The sequence below is a fragment of the Pseudonaja textilis genome, chromosome 11 (genome assembly GCF_049901715.1).
Source record: "Pseudonaja textilis isolate UNSWEBS1 chromosome 11, rPseTex1.2, whole genome shotgun sequence".
NCBI lineage: Eukaryota > Metazoa > Chordata > Lepidosauria > Squamata > Elapidae > Pseudonaja > Pseudonaja textilis.
In genome coordinates, this window is record NC_142000.1 from 10,090,329 (window position 1) to 10,111,349 (window position 21,021).

Below are 21,021 nucleotides of genomic sequence, written 5' to 3' on the forward strand. Positions count from 1 at the left end.
GTTACTTTTTCTTCTTCTTTCTTTTCATTTTAAAGAATAGCATGCTAGGGAAAAATAGTGATTAAAAGGGCACAAAAATGGCACAGAAGCACAAATTATCCTGTGAATTCACACTTAAAGGAAAGTCCTCAAATCTGCCCTAGAGATACGTGTTGCACCTGGATTCTACTGCAAGCAGACCTATAAATGCTCTTTATGGGAGTTGCACTTTACTCTGCTTTCCTAGTCTAGGTCAACCACTCTATAAAAGCATGTTACCAGCATCTCTGTTTCGATGACCCCAAAGCAGTGGTGGGATTCATTTTTTGTTACTACCGGTTCTGTGGGGCGTGGCTTGGTGGGCGTGGCAGGGGAAGGATACTGTTTATCTATTTAATTCAGGGTATTTTCTGAGCTTAACTTTCTTCTGCCATTGTCACCACAAACCTATTGAAGTAAGCCATTCTGCATTTGAGACATCTCTATTTTAAAGGAAGTGGCTGTTATTATCTAAATTGCACTTGATGTTGCTTATAAGAAGATAAGATGTTTTGTAAAAGATGACTGCAATAATATCAGAATTATTTTTCTTCCTTTCAGCTACACAATTAATGCTCTTTTATTCAATATTAGCACATTTGGGATAAATATATACAGAACTTTTAGCACATTATTTTTAACAGCCTGCTGAATATGTGCTAATCACACAGTAAGTGCTGACTTCAAAGAAGAAGAATGTATATTAATTAATAACTTGTAATATGATTTAGATGTTAACCTTAATTCACCATTTTATTCTGTTTGTGTCATGCTGAGATTTCACTTTGAAATCCTTTTTTTTTTTTATTTCACACCAGGGAGAGAAGATTAATGGAAATCTCATCCATGTCATCCTGCATAGAATCACCAACTATTCTACTCTGCTTTATTTCTTCCAAGTGCAAAATCATGCATTTGCCCCCTAAAGCATAGCAAAATACCCATTGCACAGAAGACAAATTGATGTTGCTAAAAAAAAAAAAAGACAATTTAGAATTATAAAGAACAGACAAAACACCCAACCACCACCAAGAAATAATCCAGCTAACATATACCTTTCATAAGTTGGGAATGTGTGCCAAAATCTATAGCTATTAGCTACTTCAGTTGGGAAATGAATAAACCTTGGAATGAAAAAAAAATTGTAAGAAGGAGAACATCTTCCACTATTGCCCAGGGTCCTCAGCTAATTTTAATGATATTGGAAACCATTGGAAAGGCAGGGAGATATTGGTAGGGTGAAAACTTATTCATGCCAATGATTATCTTGTTGAAAGTTTTTATTCATTTATTTACTTTATTTTGTCAACCTTGAATTGCACCATCTTCGGTCTGATCTAAGTATGGTATATAAAATCATACATTGCAATGACTTACCTGTCAATGAATACTTCAGCTTCAACCATAACAACACAAGAGCACACAATAGATACAAACTCAAACTTGATTGCAGGAAATAGGACTTCAGCAACAGAGTGGTCAATGTCTGGAATACTCTACCTGACTCTGTCGTTTCTTCCCCAAACCCCAAAAACTTTAACCTTAGACTGTCTATCAACCTCACCCCTTTCCTAGGAAGTCTGTAGGGGGTGTGCATAAGCGCACCAACTTGCCTACTGTCCCTGTCCTATTGATTCTTTTTATTTTTATTATATGTATCCATTTCATGTATTCATAACTATGTTTATACTTATACCTGTTATCTTATAATCGCTTGACAAAATAAATAAAATAAAAAATAAAATAAATATAACAAAGATTCATTTTCTTATTGTGTTTAAACATAAATTAGTCCTATATATTTCTAGTCAAAACATATTAAAATCCCCTATAAAGTAAAGATATGTTTCTTCTGTAGTGTTCCATTCTCACTTTTTTTTAATGCAGAAGTCAGGGGACCAAATCTTCACATTACTCAGAAAGAAAATTGCACAAACACCTTGGAGGTGGAAAAGTATGGATGGCAACTTGCCACTGAAATGTGAATATCAAGAGAGAGGCGAGGGAAGCTTACATGCCCTAAGGGAATTTGCTCACAGCATTTGAAATGTTCATGCCTTAATTTTCAATGAAGGGGCAATTTTGTTGAAATATTGCAATGACTGAGAAATAAAATAATGGAAATATATATACCCATAGTATATAGCCTAAGAGGACTATTTCAGCTTCTACCTCTTTTTCTCCTCCCATCACTAAACTCTAGGAAAATATTTCCACTTTGCATCTTACAACATGTGAACAGTTTCAACCATATTTCAACTGAGAAATTGTAAACATCCTAGACCAAGCTGAATCCAAAATTGCTGGGGAATTCCTGGAAACTTTGTACTCAGACAAATCAGCCATCAACAGGCACATAGAGATAAACCACATTTACAAACCCCTAAAAATGTCTATGGGGATTCTCAGTCATCCAGGTCATGGTTGTTCAAAAGGTGTTTTTTTCAAGAGGCAACTGGAGTTTCTTGGAAGAAGCTTCTTGGATGAGAAGCAAAATGTCTTCGAGGAAAAACAAAGATAGTACAGTTACCTTTTTGAGAAAACCATTGAAAAGAAAAAGTAAAAAAGCTAAGAAGGAAACAAGAAGACCAGAACACATCCACTTCACTACCCAACACCCAGATAAACAGGGAGTAACACTAGATAAACAATTAAGCAGAAAACTATATCCTGATGAAGGAAGTACCAAGGAGAAAACTATACCACCATCAACATGGCAAGGCAACCTATTGTTTATAAACAAGGAGAAAATCTCACACTCACCAGTAGTGCTGAATTTACCAAATCAGATAGTGAATATCTATTAATTACTAAAATTTTGCAAATAATATTTTTTCATGATCCAGAAAGGCTATTTTAAGTATGTTTAGTATCCCTAAACACAAACACACACACACACACACACACACACACACACACACACACTCAACTGACCACAGGAAGAAGTGATAGTTTATCTATAAAAGAGAACTAGAGGGTATCTAATCCTGAAGTCAACCCCTTTCCTGTTCTAGATTATGTAAGTTTTCTGACCACAATAATATTTGCTTAACTTCTTTCTCCTTATTTATCATCTCATAGATAGCTGTTGTCATGGCAACTCAGTTCCTTAGACTAATGTTACTATAATCTTTCAGAAATCTGTCTAAATTGTTGACATGCAAATTTTTTGAAACAACTCTAAGAAGCATTCTGTTTACTTCTATTCCATTAAAAATACATTTGATTCATGCAATGGTTATCCTTTAGATCAGAAATCATCATTCTGTTGTCTTATAAAAAATCCCAGCTGGTTTTATGTGGTCCTCCTAAACCTAGTTTCAAAAAGGTTCCTTTGAGCAAGCAATTCACATTTCTATCCAGACGGTTTCATTTTGTTTTTTTGTTTTTTTTTCTAGGAGACTATAGCTAAGGAAAGAGAGTGAGGGAAAAAAGGAACTATCTCCCAAAGAAATCCATGAAGAGTCAAGAGAGAGAGAGAGAAAAAAAAATATTAAAGACAAATTCTGTGTGGCCTTAGTCATTCTGACTCTACCTTAACCTTGTTTAGAAGAAGTGGATTCTTAAAATAAATGATTGTCCATAGAATGCATGTAGTCCTCAATTTAGTTGTTAAGTGTGTTTTCTCCCATTTCATGACCTTTCTTGCCACAGTTGTGAAGTTAGTAGCACAGTTGGTAAGTGGATATGGCTTTCCCATTGACTTTGCCTGGCAGAAAGTGGACAAAAGTTGATTACATTAGCCCTGGACACTGAGGTCATCATAAATATGAACCAATTGCCAACCATCCACATTTTGATCACATGACCATGGGAAGGTTATAATGGTCATAAGTGTGGGAAAAAAAAGTCATGTCACTTTTTTCAGTTCTAACTTTGAATGGTCAATAAATGAAAGGTTCTAAGCTGAGTTGTATCAGGAAAACAAAATAGAAATGAATGAATAGAATAAAATATTCATGTTCAGATTTGATTCCCCCCACCCACCCCCCAAAAAAAAATGAGTATTTCGGCTATGCAAAGCCTGTAAGTATACGTAAGAATGTTTCTAATCTGGAAGAATGCTTCTGGGAAGAAGAGAGGGAGAGGGAACCCAAATTAACAGAAATATATGTGTTGGCTACAGGAAATGTTTCAAAACCATCAAGGAAGAGTTATAAGAAACTTCCAAACTGGTAAGGGAGAATCTAATTTGTGCTTTTCTTTCATTATCATCCATCATTCATTTCTTTCATTTTCTTTCATTTGTTTCTTTTTTTTTAATATGTATCAGGTCCAATGAAATCCATAATTTATTTGAAAAATAATAAAAATATGTATGGTAAAAGGTAGAAGCTATCCTTGCACATACGTGCAAGTCGTTTCCGGCTCTAGTATGAGAAGATACTAGAGTATCATACTCTAACATGTATGAGAAGGCACCAACAGACAAATTCCAAGCAGGTTGCTTATCTGTTACACCAGCATTAATCCCAAAAAACTTTGAACAAAGTCTTTAACAGAGGGCTATTTTGCTTATAAAATATGGGGGGGGGGGGATTTTGCAGGCAATGAAAAGTTCTAGGGAAGCACCCAAAGCAGGAGCAAAGTTTGCCTTGTTCTTCTGTTAAATTGTTTATTTCCTATAGCAGCAAAAAAAAATGTATCTGTATTATCCAAAATTATTACTGAATGCAAGGAAATGTAAGCCAAGACAAACAGTCCCCAAAGGTGTGAAATACATGGCTAATGATCAATTCAATTCTGTACAGTTAACACGTACTTTTATAATAAAATAATGCAGCTATATATCATCCCCCCATTCAAAAACATAAACAAGTATATGTTTCTTTCTAAGATTATGATGTCTATTGTACGCTGTTGTTCTGGCTTTTTCACAAAGATCAAAACTGGTTGAGTATCAAAGCAGATTCAGAAACCTTTGCTAAGCTTACAATGGAAAGAAACTGTTTGGAAATAGGTGCAATCAAATGGTGAAACCAGCTGGTTTATAAAGGCTGATTCTTGAAGAAAGTACCATTTGAGATCTACTTTATTGTCTTATCTGTATGCAAGGAGGACCATTATCTGCCTGGATTTCAGGCAAAGATAACGGAACTGAGACCAAACCACCATGGCTGGTTTATGCCATAATCTTTTTTATTATGTCAGTCATTTTATTATGTCAGTCAGCCAGATGTTTGGCATTTTACCAATTTGGCATTTTACCAATCAAAACTTTCCCAAGAACCTTGGATACTCAATTCTTCTTCAAATTATGAGACAAATCATTGCAATTCTAGAAAGTGTAAAAGAAGTACGAGAAGAATAAGCGAAATATTCAACCTGATGTTTAGAACTGGTAAAATTAAGCTGCCTTCTTCGGATTATTATTATTTTAATATTGTGATTACAACAATTTGGTAAGATACAAAGGTACAAAAATCTTTTGGCTTGACAGCTAAAGTATCTGTGAGTAAAAACATCTAGTTTCCCCTAAGTATTTCAGGGGGAAATCCCAGGAACTCTCTTTGGTGCACGCACGTGTGAGACAAACCAGTACTTCTCAATATGACACAACAGTGCCACCTAAAGCATCTGGTAACCCCAAGCTATCAGCCCTAAAGAAACCAAGTTCGTATTTTCTTTTCCAAAACAGCTTTTCTAAGATGATCCTTGGCATTGCTGATGAAAACTCAGCCGCATCTTTATCATTCCATCAAAATTTGTTAGAAAGGTGCATCGAACCAACAGATCCATGACATCAGAGACAGAAGATTTTGCTGCACTGACAAAGCAATATTCAATCCATCAAGTTATCAAGCTATCAGTTGCTTCTGCATTCCACTGAAATGAGTGATCAGATAGAATAGAATAGAATAATGGAGTTGGAAGGGACCATGGAGGTCTTCTATTCCAACCCCCTGCCTACGCAGGAAACCTTACACCACTTCAGACAAATGATTATCCAACATCTTTTTTAAAAAACTTCCAGTGTTGGAGAATTCACAACTTCTGGAGGCAAGTTGTTTCAGAAGCAGGAAGTTCTGCTTAACAGTTTCTACATAGGAGGACAAGATAATTTCTCTTCATCTCCTCTTCATCTCCTCTAAAAATGCTGAATATTGATAATAAGGGGAAAATATTGATCTGGGAACAGACCGTTCTCCAGGACACTTTCCTCCCCTCAGGACTGTGCATTTCTTTTTTTCTAGAATCAAATTCTCCAAACTAGAAGCAATTTGAGGGGTCAGAAACATGGTATTTCAGATTACAACAGGCTTGTTTCAGAACCATGCAATCAAAATTGAGCTATTTCTGGAGGATTTGCATTTGGAAGCCAACAACCAAACCGCCCAGAATGGTATGGTCCTGGAGGATATTCAATGTGGTCTCGGAGAAACCAAAATTATTTAATTCTGTGGCACATTCCATTTTTGGATCCATTAATTCTGCATTTCCCTACTGGTAATCTAGTTCTTACTTATAGGAGATGATCAGGTTGAGCTCAAGGGAGGGGTCAAAAGTGTCATCACCCTTGAGTCTCTTCACACCCACAAGAGACCTAAGTCCAGCTCACCTTGAATTTCATTGACTTTTATCTACCACCAATTTGCTTTGACTGTTAGTAGTTCAGATTCTTGTAGGGAACATAACCTTGCAATAAACCTTTATATTCATCGAGCTACCTGCATTTCTGATTTTTTGTGCTTCACAATATTACTCAAAATGTTACAAAGATATTAGATGATTCCATATCTTACAGTTGGATTTGTTTTGAATCTGAACGTTGTCACTTTTACTTTTTTTGTTTGCTAGAAGTCAGTGGCTTTCATTCCTGACACAGGCAACAGAAAATTAAATAAGATTCTACTCAGTTTTCACACTTAACAATGAATAATCCATTTTGGGGAGAATTGTGCAATGATTGAGTTCATATAATAAAGTAATTGGAGGTGCAGTTGATTAATTATTATTTGTCATACAAACACAACCATCCACTAGACAATCATGGCTTACTTAAACACAAATTAGTCTGACTCCAACACATATAAGAAACTGTTGTCTCTCCCTTTTGGATGGATCCTGCCTGTGTGGTTTATGAAGTGAAAAAGAAGTCAACTTTGCCACCTTTACTTGGGAAAAGATCAATTTGATCTTGTTCTCTTATGCAATGAAAACTGGGATTGCTGTTTCTTCCTTGTGAATATCCAAGAAAAGTTGTAAACAGTTCAAGGCCTGAGAATCACACATAGCCACTCAATCCATTCTTGCAATCCCTAACATTGCCAAAAATCAATAAAATTCTGTCCAACTATGTTGAATTTAGAAACACACAATGCCTTAAGTAGATTTAATATTCTTTTTTTAAAAAAGAGGGAAAAGAAATCATCCTAGAAAGAATGAGGTCCTAACACTAATACTTCTGTGTTGGAAGCACCAAAGTGTCTCTGTGTTGAAATGATTTGTTGGTGACATCATGGTTGCCCAAGGGAAGCCCAGTTGGAGTCTCCTTTTGAAGTGGTGCCCATTTATCTGCTTGCAGTCACCTGCTTTTGAACTTCTGGGTCACCAAAGCTGAAGTATGTGATGGGACTTCACCCTGCCTCATGGCAGTAGCAAGTCTTCTGATCATCATCCCAGCCTCCTAAACTCATTAGCCATTGTGTTTCTTCACCATAAAATCTATCCATATCTCTATCCCTATCCATATACGTCTCCCATTATTCACTGCTGATCTAACCACTGCACTCTACAGCCTTCCAAAAAATTGTACTTATGGTCTCTTAAATAAGAACCTGTTACCCATTTCTACCCTGAATAGTCCATGATGGAATCTATGAAGCCCTCAAATTATGAAGACACAGTACAAGCCTTTTCATTTTTAGATAATGGTACAGTGTTATATGCAAGATAAAGAGTGAGAACATTAATCTTTCCAGCATCCCGCAAATAAAAGGCTTCTTTTTTTCTCAAGATCCCCGAGTTTTCTTTGCAGAGTGCTGGAGAGATTAATTCATTCACCCTTCTATCTTGCTTATAACTTTGTGTCATTATCTAAAAATGAAATGGCTTGTACAACATCTTTGTCGCTTGAGGGCTTTGCAGCAGACACAAGTTTGCTACATCCAGGGCATGCAGCATCATACAGCAATATTATTTCAAAGCATGAATGTTTCATGTGGGAAGGAAGGAAGGAGGGAAGGAAAGAAGGAAGGAAGGAAGGAAGGAGGAATGTCTTTGTATTTCCTTAGATTGCTTAAGTATTTATTTCAATTTTCTTTTTTGTAATATTTTTGAGCTGAGTTGCTGGTTGGAGGCAATACAATTGTTAATGTTAATTTGTTTTCTGTCACATCCTTCCACATTTTAAGGCCCCCATGTTTCAGATAGGAAAAAGCCCCAAAGGAGGACTCTTGAACAATTCTTAGGATTTCATAAAAGCACAAGAACTATATGAGTCTGAAGTCCATTGAAGGAATTGAATTCATCTTTGCCAACTCATGATAAATGAGTTGGCAAAGATAAATGGAAGACCACTGGGTCCACCCATGAAAATTTCTTAAAAGCTCTTTTCCTCTTGGAATAGCATTTGAAAGCAAATTCTTGAATAAGAACTGGTAGAAAAAGAGAAACACAAAGAGAGAAAGAGGGGAAAACAGTATTGCTATTTGTTCCTTCCCTTTTTCTATGCAATTGTTCCAGATTTTAAACAAACCATCCATCTGTTCTGTTTTCCAAACTTGGACCAAATAAGTGTTTCATTTTTTGTTTGTTTGTTTGTTTGTGTATGCTTCTGAATCAGTGTCTGTGAGTATCTGGGCTAGTGTGATGACCTGGGGCATGGCACAAAGGCAACACAGTCACATTAGTAAGAAGAGTCCCTTTGATGCCTCCAACTTTGCCCCCAATGTCCAGGTTACCTTTGGCTGGAGAAAAAAACTCTCCCAGGAACAGTCTTTAAGTGGAGGAAATTCAGTCTGAAAACAAAGTACATCTAAACTGTAAATAAAAATCCACACAAACCATGCTGCAGTAATTAACGGGACAGGGCAGGATAAGGAATTCCAGACTTGAAAGGCCAGCAAAACACACACAGTTGGGAAGATGCCAAGAACCCAGATAAGCTTCGACAATAACAGTTAACTCACAATTGGCTTCCAACAAGTTGCTGCACGCAGCTTCCTTTTTTAAACACTGTGTTCCCAGCTGCAGCTAATAAAGGGAATCAGGGCCCTTTCCTCCCCCATAAGCCACACAACCCATGTTGGTCTCTTCTCCATTCCTCCCTGCATGCTCTAGGATGAAGAGGGGGTGGGCCTGGATCTTCCTCTGAATTCTCTCTGCCTTGCTCTACCTCTTCCCTGCTCTGCCCAGCTGAACTTTGCCCTTCTCCAGTTTCTTCCATAGCCAACGGAGCCACACTCTGACTACCTGTCAGCTGCTTGGCCTCCCCCTCAGAATCAGATTCCGACAAGTGCATGACAGCTAATCCATGCAGTTTTCTTGGCAAGCTTTCTTGGAAATGGTTTCCTCTTGACTTCTTCTTCCTAGGGTGGTCAGTCTAAGGTCATCCAGTTGATTTTGTGCCTAAAGTGGAATTGGAACTCATGGTCTTCCAGATTCTAGCCTGGAGCCTCAACAACTACACTAAACTAGATCTCAGTTGCTTTATAGAAGCTCCAAAAATGGACATGAAAGCAATAGCTCCTTCTTGCTGTTTTTTCTTCTCCAATTTCTGATATTCAGAGCTCTGGACCATGAATTTCCTTTAGCTATCATGGCCTTTCACTTTGACTTCTATGATTTTGTCTTCTTTAGCATAATCTCTTAAAGCTATTAAATCTCCTATCTTGGAGCATTTCTTTTATCTCTTTCAAATCGGTCACCAAGTTCACTAAATGTCTTCGATGAAAAAGTAGGATTTTTCTCTTCATTATAAATTCTCTTCCCTTTTCTCCATTCCGTGAATCACTTTTAATTTTTATTACGGTAACATATAATTACAAATAATTTTTAGCAGATAATAATTTGGGGGAGATGTATTTCTTTTATTCTTTAAAATTGTAATAATAATTGATGGTATTACTTTTGTTTTTTAAGCATGTGCTAAGATTACACTTGTGAAATTGTCTTGAAGCTTTGACAATTAAATTAAAGTTGGGCTCCAAGTCAGGAATTTATCGAAATTGGAAATCCTCTGTTATTAGAAGTATAATTATCCTAGAACAATTTAGGAAAAATAAAGTCTCCCTCTTGGACTTATGAGTTGAAGTTGCTGTTTGGGGATGAAGCTTGAAAAACACACCCTATGTATTAAATATATCTCCCTCTGTATCTCCGTATAACAGAAATGGTAATGTTGAGTTTCAAAAGATAAAACACAGATATACACACACTAAGTTACCTGCCTTTCAAACCTCAAAGCTATCTAGAGCACCACTGCATGTTTAATTCTGAATTTTCTGTATTTTATGAGAGCTTCATTTCAAACATAAGAACAAAGTATGTAGAGAAATAAAATTGAATAAACATACAGGTTCAATTATGGCAGTAGCTTGAAAATGTGCATATCAAAAAAGGACAAAAATGCAAAGTTATAAAGTTATACATTGACATGAAATATAAAAAAATGCAGAATACCTTTGCAAAATATATTTTTCACAAATGGGGTGATTTAATGTAGGCCACTGCTGTTGCATAAACTTAGTTATTCTTCAGTGGGTATGTTTTATTGGTATATCCACTTGAGAGCATGGTCTTCATTGTATGTCTAAAACTTGCAACATGTCTAGTAAATTCTGAGCAATTAATGTAGAATCCTCAACTTAAAAGTATTTTTAAAATTATTTTCAAGACTCTCCTGATTTCACCTCCAGCCTTCCACTGCACTGACAGTTTTTTTTCCCTTACAAGAAAATACTTAACATTGACTAAAAGCATGAAGAAAGCCAGTGAATGTGGCAGCAACAGGAAAGCTATTAAGAATAGTAACTGGCTCAACTTTTGAGTCTTGAATTTTCTGCTACATCAAAGGTTAAAAGGCAGAATTAACTGTTTACACTGAACTGCCTTTACAGCCATTTGTAGTTGGAGCAATTCAGTGAGACATGCACACAATACTTAAGAACAATCATCTCAGATTGAGGGCTTGCAAAGGAAAGAGCTAAACACCTATTACTCTGAGCTTCTACTGTGCATTCGGTTGGGAAAAGGACACTTTGAAAATGTTTCTCACGGTTTTTACACAACTGTCTTCATGCAACTGTCCTCCTATCTCATTTTCTGTAACGCAAGTGAGTAGCTAAGATTTCCCTCTCTACAGCTACATGGACAATTGCTGCGAGCCATAATGGCTATTATGTTACCACCTGGATCAATGGTGTCTTGCCTATGAATTATCAGTTACTGAAAAACAACACTGAGTCACAACTACTATGGGAACCAGAATACTAAGCTAGAATGTCCCAAAGGTGCTTTTTTGAAAGGCAACTGAAAATGTTTTGCTTCTCATCCAAGAATCTTCTGGATTATTCTGGATAGAAATGATCATTCGTTTGGAAGAGACTTAACAGAGGCCATCTATGTTAACATGGAGGAGCCTTCTCTCAATAGAGGAGGAAAGATAAGACACTACCTAGTTCCTACCTATTTCCTGCCTACAATATAGTCCCATGATGGCGAACCTATGGCACGCGTGGCAAAGCTGGCATGCAGAGCTATTTGTGCTGGCACGTGAGCTGCAGGCAAACTTACCTCCCTGTGTATGCGCGCAGCTGCCAGCTGATTTTCAGCCTCCCAGAGGCTTGAGGAAAGCCTTTGCAGGCCGAAAAACAAGCCCATTTTGTCATTTCCTGTATTTCTGGAAATACCGGAAGTGATGAAATGGGCCCCTTTTTCCGCCTGCAAAGGCTACAGAAGTTTTCTTTAAACCTCTGGGAGGCCAAAAGGGCCTCAAACGGGCTGAAAATCAGCTGGGAGGTGCAGTGCAGGTAAGGGGGTGGTGGCGGGGGATTGCACATGCATTTGCAGGGGGGGACGTGCATTGCCTTGTGGGTGCTGGCAGGTGAGTGCGCGCACACTTTTTGCCACAGGAGCCCAAAAAGTTTAGTGACCACTGATATAGTCCTTTCAGAAGTTCTGAGAAGATTCTACCTTCATTTGCAATCTGATACAGTTGATCCTGAGGGCTTAGATAAACCCCCAAATGGCCTCAAGAGCTCTTAGGGAGAGTGATAATGACCAGATGACTGCAGAGGAAATGCAATCTTCCACGCCCTTCCCCCCTATTCTTGTTAGAATTAATCTTTCCATCGTGCCTACTATCCCCACCAGAAGCAAAGAAGCTTCTTGGGTGAGAAGGAAAACATCGTTGTTTCCTTCCTCAAGGGAAAAATAGTCTGGTTGCCTTTTGGGGAAAAAAAAAAAACAGTTTTGGGACAACTATAACTTGGATGAATGAGTATCTCCACAGACACTAAGATAGAATGTGTGACATGATTTGGAAGAGTTCCTAAGGAACTCTGAAATAGCTTTACTGCTGTTTGATGCAAATGAAAACAGCCCTGTTGTCCTGATATTCTTCCTGCATTTTTTTTTTCCTTTTTCTAATTTCTTCTGTTGAACGGGAGAAAATCTCCTTTTAAAATCTCCTTTAAAGAGAAGGGAAAAAAATCATTGACATTTGTAGGAGGTAAGTTGGTTTCCTCGCCAAGTAATTGCAAGAAGATTGATGAGCATGTTTCCCATTTTTCACTGGGCAATCACCCTTTCAACAGCTTTATTAGGTTCCGGCATGTATTTCAATAAAATTCCTAAGAAAGAAATCAGAAGGAAATGTGTCTCATTGGGCAGTCAGGGAGAGCCATGGAAATATATGCATGCATGCATACTTTCACACACATACACATACACACACACACACACACACATACACACATATCAGAAAACAAAACCAACTATTGCCTTCTCCATTGTGTCCTTTGATCAAGTGCACTGAAAAGCATTGTAAAGAAATTCAAAAGAAAATACTCAAGCACTCTGAACAAAATGTAGAAAACAGACATTTCTTTTGCTAGGGGAAAAAAAACAACTTTTTTTTAGAAAACCCTTTTGAAAACCCATTCAGACTTCACTATAGCATTATAAAATGATAGCAAACTAAGCATGGGTTGCTTTTAAAACCAGGCAGTAGGGAAAATTACTTCAAGCACCGTTCATGGGAAGGATTAGATGGACTATTTTTTTTAAAAAAAAAAATCAAGCTAGTAAAATTAATGGACCCAAAGCTGATAGTGGTTTGGGTATCCCCATCTACTCCTATCTACTAATTCATTGTTTTTATAAGGGGGAAATCACATTGGCATAAAACAAAATTCCACTGATCTCGATTACTGTGAGAAGAAAGTAAGTGCAAATGAGTCTCAAATAAACACTGTCACTTCTCAGTCCAAAAAATATTATCTTCTCATTCAATGTTCTCCATAACAAGCTACTCTGATCTCAAAATGACATCGTCACAATTTCATTGCATCAGTGGTTGCACCATTTCCACCATTACCGAATCATATGCATGTCGTTATTGGCTTTCATCCCATCTTGGGGTGCTCATCTTCTTATTTTGCAAACATCTCAGTCAAAAGATGAGGTGCTGACAATTCTATCCCTGCTCCATATAATACATCTCCAGATCATCACCATCTTCTCTATAGTCTCTGAAACTCAAACTAGGAAAGGATGAAGAAATAATGATATATTGCATAAACTTCCTGCCAAGTTTTTTTTTTTTTTTGTGAGCTTCAAGAAAAATCTTACTTTCCTGATGATAGAAATGTACAGCTTAACTCAATAAACTTTTCATTTGATGAACAACATCTTACCCAGGAAGCTATCTTTCATATGCTTTGCTTTGAATAGTAGCCATTATTAACATTCACTCAATATTCCATATTTTCTTTGTTCTTTGTTCTTTTCTCTTTTTAGTGCCAAGTGTTTGCATTTTCTTGCCAACATGGTGGCAAAAACATGTAAATGTCTAAGCCATAGCCTTTCAGTGCCCTGGGGTATAATTAAAGGAGCTTAACATATTAAGCACACGTTTGAGTCACGGACACCAACACAATAATGGAGAACTCCTATGCCAATTTCGACAGAAGCAGTTGAAAGGAGCAAAGGCATTCCAACTACAGAAGAGCTGGAATTGACAAGCCAGCTCAATCTCAACTTTACAAATGCTTCTGGGCCCACTCCAGTTAGTACAGACGATTGCTTTTTAGAACTGATTGTGCTGGCTGTCAGAAAAAGAGCATCATTGGCCTCTTACACTCAGTGTGGATGGCTGTACTTCTGCTTTAAAACTGCAATAGGACAGTCTATTGTTGTTAGATCCAAGACATGACACAACACTGAGAATAAAGCATCCAGGCATTTTTCCAAGTAAACATTTATGGGCAGATAGCCTTGACAGCTTTATAGAAATTGCTGAAAGTCACATTGTTGGCTACCTTCAAATGAAACAAAATTTCCTCGGAATGTCTATGGGCATGTATACAGAGAGAGAAAGACAGAGAGAAAATTTGCAAAGGAAACTGAGAAATGGTAAACAGGAATTTACAAAACCTTCTTCTGGTCCTAGTTAGCATGGTGAACAGTGAGGAACATGGAGAGATTCCATTCCTCATTTGAAATGTCACAATCTGTCATTATTATATAATTATATTTCCTGTACTTTATTCTAATAACTCTGTGAAGTAACAGGCTATTAAAAAATATGATGGCTCAGATCATGTCATTTATTTTCACAACAATGTGTGGATTTGAAGCTGGGTCTGCATGATTCTGTCCACCTTTGTTATAATGTGAAAAAGATCTCTAAAGCAGCAGACTTTATTTGTGCAATTTAATTAATATTCATTTTTTATCAAAAGCTGAAGGATGAATTTGAAATCTTCAGGTATTCTCCTTGAAGTAGATTAAACTGAAAGCTTAAGATCATAGAAGGTATTTTCAGATTAATTAATGATCACTGTAGTCCAAATAAGCAGTTTTTGTTGATAGGGAAACTGATGGGTCAGTTCATATTTGATATGCCACATGGTTGAACATGTACTTATCTATAAATTTGAAGTGACATTTGCATTTATCTCTATTAAAAAGAAGGCAACTGGATATTTGTTTCTCAATATATAGATCATCGTGTCTATCAAAATTTCTAACTGTATTAGTATGCCCTCCGCTCCAGTTAGCAAATGTCACTTTGTCCAACAATTGAGCCGTCCTGCCAACTATAACTTTGTGCAAGGATTCTCACCAAACAACATATTCCAGTATGCAAAGCTTCATTACCAGAAAGGTGTTTTTGTCCCCCAAAGTAGTCCCAACAAATCTCCCCTATGTTTTCAGTACTTCTTATTTTGCTTTGCATTCTCTTAGTTCAAACAGCTAATTGAGTAACATCCAACAATGGACTTTTTGCTCTCAGATAGATTTTTCACAAAATCACTGTGAGCTAATTATATTTCAAAAGAAGTGGGCGTATAGGAGAAGTTAACATGTAACCATAGATCCTAAGTGCTGCACATGAACTAGGGGAAAAAAAAGAAATTATCCAGATAGATAAATATTAACCTAACGCTAATGGTATCAACAAAGAAGTGCTGGAACAAATATTGATAAACAGTTTCAGCAACACTATTCTCACAACACCTGAACTGTAATGCAAAACAACTTAATTGTTCACCAAACAATTCAGCTTTCAGAGGGATGAGAAATAATTGTTTGGAAAAGAAAGCTCACTCAAACACAAATCTGGAAATGCAAAATCAGGAAGGAACAAAACGCTTTGTGAAGAAATGTGGAAAATCTCATTCTGGCATACATACCTACAAGAGACATTTCTGGAACAGTTGCATGATATGGGCCATCTACAAATTCTGGTGGGTTGTCATTAATATCTTGGACCTTAATAATGAATTCTGAAGGAGGCTCCAGTGGTTTGCTTGTATCCCTATCGACTGCTTGAGCAGTCAACGTGTACTCTGCTTTTTCCTCCCGGTCAAGTCTTTTCATGGCATGGATGTCTCCTGTCTTGTCATTGATCACAAAAATAGTCCCAGCACCATCGCCTGACAAGATGTACTTGATCTTACTGCTTCCTGGATCCATGTCCGTGTGTAGCTGAAATTATAAATAAGCAATTTGTTTATTGTATTCATTCAGCTCCCCAGCTTTCTCCCCTTCCCCGCTGGTATTTTTATCCAAGATCTATTGAACAGTCTTAAAATACACAAGTTATAAAATTTGCATCCATGTTGAAAATCATACATATGTTTCTGCAAAGGTGTAAATCACTCTGTTTAGTCCAACCAACTGTTCTATCAATGCCTTCTGTTAGCCCTCAGAGATAAGCAACATTTCAAAGCACCTCTAATGCATCTGTGAAACTATAAGAAAGTAACGTTCATTAACCACTTTGTTATTCAGACATTTATCTGGGAAAGTTTTGACTTTCAGTTTTCGGGGGACAGGGTTATATCTGAAGACAGCCAAATTTGATCTTATTTGTTTTGCTTAATTTGAGTCCTGGCAAAGGGTTATTTAATCTAATGATTAGAATAAAAAGGAAAGATAGAAGTATCATTTCTAATGAACTGCCAAACTGAAAATCAGCTAAGATAGGATTCTTTGTGAGCATGCTGCCTGAATAGTAAGTTACTCTCTATTCTCTGGATATTATGTATTTTCATTGGAATCATGATTAATCACTTTTCAAGTACTTTCCACAGCTTGAGGATTTACTCATCTCTGCAAACTGGTCTTTTGATTTCTAGCAGCACACTGTCAATTTCACAGCAGCTTATATTACTACATATGAGGACAGTTTTGTCATGTTTCCAGCCACTGACTCTCTTCTCGTTCTCATAAGGATACAGACCCAAACAGAAATACTAAATATAGTTACCTCTCGTTGCATCACCAATGAATGAAATCTCTTTCTACTTAATGATTCCAAAACACTAACTGATCATTAGAAATATGTGGAGATATTAAAGGTCTAGCTATCCAGTCTAGATGAAATAGCTTTTCTTTCTTCATTGGAAAGGCTATGTAGGTTATATAGATACAGGGGCTTCACACTGTTGAAGCCTGGTTGAAGATGTTACTAAATAATTCAATTCAATTCAATTCAGTTTATTATAGTCATAGACCAAATTCTTCAGTGTACTTCATGATGATTCTAGATAAGTTTATTAGATTTAAACATATTTATCTTGTTTATTTCACAAAGAGCCACCTGAAATGTGAAATATTAGATAACAGCAGAAAGAAAAGCAAGCTTTTCTTTTTTCCTAATAAATCTTCACTTTTGCTGCTGGAAGTCTAAACACAAGCTAATCTATCAATTCATTTCCTCCTTAATGTTAGTAATTCACTACGACAGTAATTATTTCCTCCTGTTAAAATCAATAATACATGTGGCAAAAAAAATAATAAAATAAATGCATTATCAAGCCAGCTATATGAAACTCCCAAGTCATTTTTTAAATAATAAACTAATTATAAAAAAATAAAAAATAAAACCATCTTTAAGAATGTTTCAAAATCTATGTCACTTTTCCTATTTTTTTAAAGTCATTAAACGTACTAATTTTATCTCCCAGGATGTAATTTCTTAAGTATCATAAAATATGTATGAGGATGTAAAGTCATTGTTAGGATTCAAAATTCTTTTCTCATGTCAAAGTTAAAGATAATTAGGTTCATAATTATGTGGGCCCACAATGAACAATAGAAAAGAATATAGGATGAGTTTCCTCTACTGCTATTGTGGAGATATACACTTTAAAAAAAAAAAAACCTACTATTTGTATCTGTAGCAATATCTTTGGGTTCTAGTTTCCAGCAAAGGAATTTAAGATTGTTATATTGGATGGGTTAGGAATTAAATGTATTTCCATAAATCTGCATATTACCCTTTGAAGACTGAGGTTGTTTTTTCCAGTTGCCTATTTCAGATGATCAGCCTTCATAATGCATGCATATATCCACAAGAGTGGAGTACTCCACTTACAATAGTTCACTTAATGATCATTCAGTTACAAATGGCACTGAAAGAAGTGACTCATGATCATTTTTCACACATGACCATTACAGCATCCCCATGGTCATGTCATCAAAATTCAGACACTTGGCAACTAACTCATATTTCTGGTGATATTGTCCTGGGGTTTGTCATGCCCCTGTCGGAATCTGATTTGTATGGGGAGGCTGAGCAGCTGACAGGGAGTGGGACTGTGGCTCCATTGGCTGTGGAAGAAACTGGGGAAGGGCAAAGGCCGGCTGGGCAGAGCAGGTAAGAGGTAGAGCAGGGGAGAGGGAATTCAGAGGAAGATCCAGGCCCAACCCCTCTTCATCCTAGGTTGCATGGCTTATGGGGAAGGAAAGGGCCCCAATTCCCTGCATTAGCTGCAGCTGGGGGAAAAAAGTGTTTAAAAAGAGAAGCTGCGCACAGCAAAGTTGTTGTGAGCAAATTGTAAATTATCTGGTATCTTTGAGGCTTATCTGGGTTCCTGGCATCTTCCCAACTGTGTGTGTTTTGCTGGGCTTTCAAGTCTGAAAGTCTTTCGCTTGCCCTGTCAAATTAATTACTGCAGCCTGGTTTGTGTGGATTTTTATTTACAATTTGTATGTACCTTGTTTTAGACTGAATTTTCTCCAGTTAAAGGCTGTTCCTGGGAGAGTTTTTCTCCAGCCGAAGGTAACCTGGACATCGGGGCCAAAGTTGGAGGTATTAAAAGGAATATTCTTATTTATGTGACTGTGTTGCCTTTGTGCCACACCCTGGCTCATCACAGGGTCAAATTATCAACTTTTGCAACCTTTTGACAAGCAAAGTCAAGGGAAAGCCAGATTCATTTTACAACCGTGCTACTCATTTAACAACTGCAGTGATTCACGACAATTGTGGCAAGAAATGAGGCAAAATACACTTAAATGTCTCCCTTAGCAACATAAACTTTGGGCTCCATTGTGGTCATAAATCTAGGACTATCTATATATAGTATACCAAAACTATCTTCATCTTGACTAGGGTCATAGCTGCTCTACAAACAATCATTTATTTGCTCATTATACTAAGGATAACATCAGGGCTGTCTTACCAGCATTATGGGCCCCGGGCAAAGCAGTGTACTGGGGCCCCTACATCAACTACTCACCGGAATAAAAATGTAAATGTTCAATAAAATTAAACATATATTTGAATGTTAGTATTAATAAAAAATGCAGTAAGATGTAATAAATATGTTGCTGTATGTATATGATACATTGAAGGGGTTAACATACACAGATTAGTATGGGGCCCCTATGCTCGTGGGGCCCATGGGAAAGTGCCCGTCAGTCCCATGGTTAAGACAGCCCTGGACAACATGACTCATTTTTGGCTTGGTATACTATTTACAAAACTGTGATGTCTTGGGTGTGTTGGAAACAAACCATGATAGCTTGCTGCACTGTAGGTATCCATATAATTTTAGGAGGTTTATTAAAATGTTGCAAAAATGATGATTCAGTACAACCTTTGACTCAGTCACCATCTCAAAATGGTTTCAACTAATTTCTACATCCTCTTTCCCATTTGATATCTTTCAAAGGAGATGGAAGGATTAGCTGCAATTTTACTCCAATTAGATTGTGTTCTATCACCACAGACTCATTCAATGATGACAAAATGAATCATCTGAGACACTGAAGTTCTATCGCAGAAGAATGTACAGTAAGTATGTGTACAAAACACTCCCAGTTAGAGGTAAATGTTTGTTTAATAAAAAGGGAGAACAAGAGGACTTTTAAACCTTTGTGAGACAGAAAGTTGTCATGACAGTCTTAATAAAAGTCAACAATACAAAGGCTCAATACTATTAAAATATGCATTATATTTAAAGCCCCAGTAGCTTCTTTAATCTCTATAGAAATAAACAAATATAGATCACATTGGGGATCTGAGTTTCTCCCTCATCCAAAAGGAAACAAAGTATGAACAATTTTAAAAAACAAATATGCACACAAAATAATACAAAACATTTGAGAATTGGATACACAATTCCAGGTGAACACAGAAGAAGGTGAGATATCAGATGAAATAGCTTTACAATTCTCTCCTGTAAAACTTTCTTCAACTGAAGCTCAACTTCTAATGGCTTCATGGACATGTCCATCTCATTTTTTTTCCTGGCAACAATATAAAAGTAGTTTGCCTTTTCCAGAAACATTTCTTTCAAATTTCTTACTCTAGAATTACTCCATTCAAGGAGTAATTATCTAAATAAGATTCATCCTGCTCAACTTTTCAAGATAGACTAAGGTTAGAAACGAATTGGTTTATTGTTTTTTCTTCTTTTCTCTTCTCTCTCATTCTGTGTTGATCCTTGCAAACTACCAAACTATTTGAGTACTAAGAAGCCTAGGTTGTAAACGTTTGAATTGGCTACTTGTGTTATATTATCACAATTTGGATGCTGATTCAGGCTGGGATTATGAGGTGTACTTGTTACACGGATCACACATTACGCTATTACATTATTAAATGTTTCAATTCAGCCACATTGTAAAGTTTATTGTTTAGTATAAATATACATCTAAGCTTAGTAACCTATTCTACAACTTGTAAGAAAATAGCTTATTCTACTTGTCAGTAAGCAAATTATAGTTTTGCATGCTTGCTTCTTCAGAATCTTTCAAAATATCCATCTAGCTTTCTTCCAGAAGGCGTTAACTTTTAAAAGAACCAGTGGCTTGTTCAAGGAACAATAGATCATACTGAATTGGAACTTCAATTTGGAGAAGAAATTTCCTCCCTTGAAAATAAATGAATTACTGTTTCCCTTGAATGCTTATGCTGGTAAATGATCATTTAAAGGATATGTCACTGATGAATGCATTTATCATTCTTTAGGTGCCAAAAGTCACCGGTGGTAGTATAATATGTTCTCCTTGCCACCTAATGGCTTTTCCTCTATTGAGTGA

The 21,021-nt window shown here is 36.7% G+C and overlaps 1 protein-coding gene across 3 annotated transcripts in view; it reads right to left on the minus strand.

Annotated features, from left to right (window-relative positions):
- The window catches only part of CDH8 (cadherin 8), a 197,943-nt gene that overhangs the window by 105,002 nt on the left and 71,920 nt on the right, over positions 1-21,021 (minus strand). For all 3 annotated transcript variants that reach the window (XM_087940576.1, XM_087940575.1, XM_026714112.2), the window contains one exon: positions 15,879-16,173. In XM_087940576.1, the coding sequence (XP_087796702.1) occupies positions 15,879-16,173 (295 nt within the window). The remainder of the gene's footprint in view (positions 1-15,878; positions 16,174-21,021) is intronic.